General features: G+C 33.1%; 1 protein-coding gene across 4 annotated transcripts in view; it reads right to left on the bottom strand.

Moving 5' to 3' along the window:
* Positions 1 to 419: 419 nt before the first annotated feature.
* Positions 420 to 7,466, bottom strand: part of CDH12 (cadherin 12) — an 877,868-nt gene continuing 870,821 nt past the window's right edge. For 3 of the 4 annotated variants that reach the window (XM_074329051.1, XM_074329053.1, XM_074329052.1), the window contains 2 exons: positions 4,574 to 4,825; positions 420 to 1,595 (listed from right to left, as the gene is read on the bottom strand). In XM_074329051.1, coding sequence (XP_074185152.1) covers positions 1,096 to 1,595; positions 4,574 to 4,825 — 752 coding nt within the window. In that variant the 3' untranslated portion in view covers positions 420 to 1,095. The remainder of the gene's footprint in view (positions 1,596 to 4,573; positions 4,826 to 7,466) is intronic. The other variant, XM_074329054.1, reaches the window with a different exon arrangement.

Raw genomic sequence — 7,466 nt, 5'->3', positions numbered from 1 at the left:
TGTATTATTGGATATGTATTTTACTTTCTTTAGTCATCAAGTAATCACTGCACTGTAAGAATCTCTGAGAAGCTGTATAATGAATGTATTTTTCCCATGTTTAAATTAATGGCACTTCTTTTCCCCCCAAGAGTTTCATAGAAACATAACTAAAAATTTTATCTATGAAAGAAGACTTCAATGATCTGGCCATTTGTTAAAACCAACCTTCCACACACCAGCACAGTATTAAAACAAAACCAATATTTATTTTAAGATGAGTTTCAGCCCTGAGGCCTCCCTTTATAAAGAGGAATTTTTAAAAATGTTCTTTCTTAAAATTTTATTTTTTTGGAAAAAAAGTAGCATTTTAAGGAACAGCTTTAATATGAACTAATGATAGGATCAAAAATTTTCTTTTAAAACTTAAGACTGACATATTTCATTTATTACCACATTTATTTCAATTTTCTGAAAGGGTAGGAAAGCAAATGTGTTTCGGCATACAGTTGAAGAAAGAAAAAACAACAACTTTGAATTATAAGAAGGTGAGTTCCAAAAGTATTCTTCGTTTATCCTCAAAGGGAATTAGAAGTCAGCATGTTGCTATTGCTCCGGGGCATAAGACAGTGTCTTTGATTTCCGTCCTCTGTGTCTCTGAATCCTGCAGTGCCATCACAGCAGAGTGTACTGCACACCACTTTAAATGATAAGAGTTTCAATAGGCACTTTAGTGGAATTAAGAAAAATCGAACACTCTTCCACCGTGATGCCACATAGCTATCTTCGTTCTAGGTTGTCATGTCAGTACATTGTATTTAATAGGCCTGAGCTTGTCTCAGTGCATTTCCAAAATAACAAAACAAAACCAAGCAAGTACATATAACAGGATTTATCTTGTGTTGGCAGAATAAACCAAAACTGACAACATGATAAATATAGCAACTTGCTAGAAACCAGATAATCAAAGGAATCTTGTCCTATAAAGCCTGTGGAAGGGCTGTGTGTGTGTGTGTGTGTGTGTGTGTGTGTGTGTGTGAGATATTTCTATTTGTGTTTCTTTTTCTTAAATTTCTCCTGTTGGTTGTGTTATAGTCTTTTTTTTTTTTTTTTTTCCTAAGTGACTTTATCAGGATTATAATTCTCTTCTTCGCCAAACATGTCCGCCAAGACTTTAAAGCGGGGTCCCCAGTCTGTCAGATAGTCGTAGTCCTGGTCCGCTTCCGTGGTGAGAGAGTCTATGGAGCTAAGGGAGTCTGCTACTGATCCGTTTCCTTCATAGGCATATGTTGCCAATGAATCGTATGGTGGGGCAGTAGGGTCCACATCATTTTCCTGTAGCCTTTGATTAATAAAATCCCTTATGTCTGTGTTATCCTCCACCGGTGGTCTCTGCCGAGGTAAACAGAGAGAGTCTGGTTTTATATCCCTGCGAATTTTATTATCTTCGATCACTTTTGGATTTCTCAGAGCACCAATGTCGAAAGCCTGGGTGTCCTCCTCCCCGCCTCCTTCATCATCATAGTGGATAACGTTGTCTCTGATGTCTTCTTTAGAGGTCATCAGGGTGTCCTTTTTCTTCTGTCGTCGCAGAGCTACATACAGCACAACTATGACTAGAATAAGACAAAAAATTGCAATTTGAGAATATGTCACTTCACCTCTTCACACAAAAAAAACAAACAAAAAGAAACACACACAAAAAAAGAAAAAAAAGAAAAAAGACCAGGACTGGCTGATTTTCCTTAATGACATCCTATGATTTTCCAAGTAAACATACTGTAATCAATAAGAATCATATTTATGGTTACAGTTTTTTCATTGTCTACACTTAACCTCATTTTGAAATTTTAACTAGCAAAAAATCATCACAAAATTATTCATACAATCAAACAATTGTAGCCTTATGTTTACTATATGTATACTATATTTAAATATTTTGTTGTGAGGTAGAAAAGGTGTTACAAAAATAAAAATAATAATAATGGTTGCTCTAAGCACAAAGCTGTATAACATTGGTATGTTATATCGAAGTATAACTTGAATATTATAGCCCATAGTAACACTTAGATATTATTCAAACCAATGTTTCCCAATTGTAATGTTATTGTGTTTCTAATGAAATGTGGCAATCACTTTCAAAAGCAATATAAGGACAGAAAAAAAAAGAGAGAAATAAATAATATAGAATATACAGGCCATATTTTTAGAAATCATATCAACTAAGATCTTTAATTATTTAAATTCCGTATCCTGACATATTGAGACATTTCCCAAACCAAATGTCTAGCATTTCAGGTTACATTCATGAAGCATGATAATATTTTTAAATAGTTAATTGACATGCTCTCATTATTGAATCTCTGTTTCTCGTTTTCTCACAGCTATCACTAAATTTATAGTGTCCATTTCTTGTAGGAATGAATAGACACAAATACAAAGCATGACATCAGCTCTCAACTTTGCCTGTCATAATATGCCCTCTCCTCAACAGCAGTGGGAATAGGTTGAAAGACAAAATGTGTTTGATTTACCACAGCCAAACCTGGAAGACAATTGCCATAGGGTTAGAAAGTAGAAGACACTGAATGATAATGAAAGCTCATTTATTCCCTCCTCCTCCAAAATTAGAGTTTAATAAATTGAAAGTAGGGAGGAGATATAGGTAGAGCTTCTGTACAATGGGCCTTACAGAGATGTTTATCACTCTGTTCTCCTCCGAGGGTTTAGGCAAATTTCAGAACTAAAGAGAATATCAGTTTCTCATGCAGGAAGTACCTGAGAGACTGCAAACGTCACAGAGAAGCCTTGCATATAAAATGGCTTTAGAGTTGCCATGACTGAGATAGAGACTAGTTAGATGTACTTGAGGGTCACCTAAAAGTTATCTGGATACCACATGTTTCTTATACTTCCCCTTACTCCAGGAAGGATATGAAAATGGTTAAGAATAAGCTGAACGATTTAAAGGAATCTGAGATTGGTTAAGGAAGTCAAACAGTAGATGGACTTTTAAGTAGACTCCATGGCAAGACTAAGAGCATCAACATTTACTGCGTATGCTAACAAATCCACAGGGCTAGAACAGTGCAGGCACACTGTGGACACTCAGTAAGTGTTTGGATGAAAAGTGGCAGATGTCAGTGCATGATAAGGTTGACCTGGGCAAGATGAATTGCTACACTGTACCAGGGCCCGTGGCTAGAGGCAAGCATCCAGAATATTCCAAATCATGATAGGTTGGTATGCAAATACTCTAGGACTAAGCAAGCTTTTAGAGAAAAGAGGAGTATGAGAGAGGAACGGTTGATTTGAAGTTAAACACCTGATTGATCACTTTCCATTTCAGATTTGAGAACATTATTTTGAATCTGCTATATTAAAGTTTCTATCATCAATACAAACAGATGACAGATATAATTTACTATGAAATATGAAGTTGTAAAACATACATTGTTCTATGCACCAAGGTTACTTGTGTGGATTAATATCTACATCATGCAAATTGGACTAGCACTTTATCCTCCAAAGCAACGTGAGTTTATGACTCAGAAAATGTTCTTCACAAACTATTAGATAATGGCTTACTCCATGCTTTACACCCTAGTAATTTTTTTGTTGTTGTTGTTTTTTATCTTAGAAATAAAGGAAGGTATCTACATTTGTCAGAATTTTTGGTTAAATAATAAACATGTATATATAACCTGATTCTACAGTGTCCAACTTTGTATCTGTTGCACTTGGAATTTAAAAGAACGGCCAGAAAAATATAAAATCTCTCTTTCTCTTGTGATTCTGGAAGCAAATTAATAAGTGACATGGAATCAGCTGAACAGAGTCGACGGAAGAGGGAAACCCCAAATGTAGGTTTATATTTATTCTCATAGAGATGTTGCAGAATACATTCACGTCAATCATTTTCCTTTGCAGTACTTCTAGATATTTAAGTGTGGTCTGTTCTGTTCTAGTGGAAATGGTTAGAATTTTGATGTGAGGAGAGGTGAGAAAAGTGGAATAAACATTGCTTCTGTCTGGCAGTTTAAACAAGAGGAAAAAAAAGATGTCCTTGTACTTTCTCTCTTTTTCTTTCCTGTTCTTTCTCTTTTCTTTATTTATTAAACTGGTACTTGGCAACCACTGTTCACCTAGTATATTTTTTAAAGGTTATATAAAATCTTAGGAAGCAATGGTTACTAGGATGTAAAACGAATTGAGAAGCCACTGATGTAAATAGGATATTTATTATAGAAAATTTCATTGAGGCAAGTTCCACAAATGGTTATTACTTGAAAATACCCTAAGGCTTGAACAAACTTTTGTATTTTTGATGATGTGATTGATTTATGACTTATGGCAATATCCATGAGGCATGAAACAAAATTTAATTTTAATTAAATATAATATAATTCAATATAGATAGACCTCTTCCTTCACTATGTATGGCAGTTCAGCAAAGAAACATTGATTTACATTACTGAGGAGAGAGAAGACACACAGAAGATGACAGATAGATAGATGATAGATAGATAGATAGATAGATAGATAGATAGATAGATAGATAGATAGACAGATGATAGATAATATTGAAACCAACCTAAGAGTATAACAACGCACAGTAGGATTGCAATCAAAGCCCCAGTACTGAGTCCTACAGGTAGAAAAATGGCTTCCACATTACAAGAAAGGATGGTACCATCAGAGTCACATCTACAAACTCGAATAGTCATGGTGTTTGTGCTGCTCTGGACAGGATAGCTGCTGTCTTCTATTATAATAGGGAGAAAATACAACTCTTGCTGTCTGCGGCTGTATCCATTTCTTTGGGTCTCAATTCCAGCTGTGTTGTCTATAAAACATGACATTAGTGATTAAGATGGTTACTATAAGCTTCACTTTAAATCTGAAAGTTTGATGTTTATTAAACAGTTGGAAGCTCTTCTTGAATCAGTAAAATATATCCATATTTTAATTCTTTCTTTTATCATTATGAAAGGTACCAAAATAGAATCTATGGTAATCAAAATAAACTTTAGGCAAAGAAGACACATTAATCTTCTCTGGTGTAAGATAAATTTATTATTCAAAAGAATATAGGATGGTTTACAAAACAAGAGGTATACATGTTTACTCATATTTTTTTCTGACATCAAAATCTCATTGGGAAAAATCAATTCTATGATTATTTTTCTTATGTGATAAAAGAACAAATTATTACAAAATATGAATCTGCAAACAATCTTACTTAAGAACTAATTCTTTAAAATACAAAAATATCAATTTACTATTGCAGATTAAAACTTGATTTCCCCCCCAAATCTATATCTATATATCTATATATCTATAATCTATATCTATATGTATATCTATATCATCTACATCTATATCATCTACATCTATACTTTAACTTTGCACATCAGTGTAAGAAACTTAGCGCGGAAGAAAAAAGTTTGTTAATAACATCAAGATTCATTAAAAAATTTCAACATCATGAAGTATAATAATCACCACATTAATCACAAAAGTAATTCATTCTACTTTTGATAAAATCAAAATAGCAATATTTACTTGGAATAATCCAAGACAATAATGATTATTAGTTTTATATAAATGCAATTAGTATTTCTATTGAAAGCATCCTTTTGCACGCATTTGCTCTTTACTTCTTTTATTTCTACACATAGTAATGAAAATTTTGTTTTACTCATAACATTATTTTTATATCTATTGAAGTAACTCCTAGAAACATTTTTTTTTATATTTTTAAAAATTTGTTAATATTTCGTTTATTATAGCCATATGTAACACACACTTTGGAATCAGGTAAAAAAAAAGTCATGAAAATGGTACTATTTCAGTTATATTTCATTTGTCTATTTGAAGATGCTACTTTCAACAACTAAATATTGGCAGCTTCTCTCTATTCATTTTGGTAGGAAGATCCAAGGTGAAAAAACTTTAAATGATATAATGGACTTTGGTATGGGAAGAGTTATTTGTTATTACAGAAAGGATATTTTTAAATTAAAATATTAAGATGTCAAGTGTGTATAATAATATTTCCAATGAAAGTGGTTCCAGGTACCTGTGGTGACAGTAGGAATGGAAAAATGGAAACTAGTTGAATTAACATTGAATTAACTGATGGTTGGATACTTGAGTCTGGGGAGAAGGAACAGTCAAGGATCAAAGTTTGAAATCTGGGTGAAAAGGGTTAATAGAAGTGGAAAGTCAGAGAAACTATTGTATCTGAACTTGGGGAGGTAGAAATTTAATATTCTTAAATGCATGTTAGGTCAAAAGGCAGCCTACCTTTTGTTATTGTTTATTCCAGTACATTATTACTGATATATAACCACATACAAATTCATTACGCTGTCCATAATGGGAATGCAAAAAACATTAAACTTCATTTCCACTATTAAAATGGTTTTATCAATCTATGGATAAATAAAATGTACTATATGTATATATGTATATATATCTATAGCTATACATAGTAGTAGTAGTAGTAGCAGTAGTAGTAGTATCCAGCCTTAAAAAATAAGGAAACTCTGTCATTTATGACAAAGTGGATGGATCTGGAAGACATGTTAAGTAAAATAAGCCAGACAGAGACAGATAAATTCTCTATAATCTCACTTATATGTGGAATAATAAAAAAAAAGTTGAATTCATAGAAGCAGAGCATAGAAATGTGGTCCCCAGGCATAGGGGGTATAAAATAGGAAGAGGTACAAACTCTCATTTGTAAGATGAAAAAGTCTGAGAATCTAATGTATAACGTGACTATAGTTGATAACTTTGTATCATAATTAAAATTTGCTAAATGAGTAGAACTTACATGTTCTCGCAAAACAAAACAAAAGGTAAATATAAAATATATGAGGTGAAAAAAAATGTTTCCATCCACTTGAAAAAAAAAATCTTTACACTTACAAATATAACTTAAAACAGGGAATATGGTAAATGCTACATGAGAGGCACATTTCAGAGTATGAGAGAACACTGCTCTGGGGCAAGGTGATCTTCTTCACATTATCATAGTTAATTAGATATAGATACTCCAACAAGGATGCAATGGTGGAAAATAGCCAATGATGACTTTACTGAATGATGTGATCATCTACCTGGGTGCCCATGCCAATGATGTGAAAGTGTGATTAGTGTTCTTCTTCAGCATATCACATATAAAATCTAAGAGATCTAGCTTTAAGCCCTATTAATCCGATTTCCATCCACTAGTCTCTATCCTCACCACCATTATCCTAATCTAAGACTCTCTCACCCAATTTCTGCAGTAGCATCTGAACCAGTCTTATATCCTTCTAGTGTCTTTTCCACACTACGTCCAACCTGATCTTCATAAATGCAAATCTGAACACTTTATCCTCTTGTGTAAACCTTTCAAAGACTTCTAAAGTCAGTGGATTTAAGTTATAATCTCTTTAAATAGCTTGCAGACTCAGTGACCATATCTCTGGTTTGAC

The sequence above is a fragment of the Rhinolophus sinicus genome, linkage group LG03 (genome assembly GCF_036562045.2).
Source record: "Rhinolophus sinicus isolate RSC01 linkage group LG03, ASM3656204v1, whole genome shotgun sequence".
Classification (NCBI taxonomy): Eukaryota; Metazoa; Chordata; class Mammalia; order Chiroptera; family Rhinolophidae; genus Rhinolophus; species Rhinolophus sinicus.
Note: the sequence above shows the minus strand (reverse complement) of the source record. Positions and strands in the feature narration are given on the sequence as shown.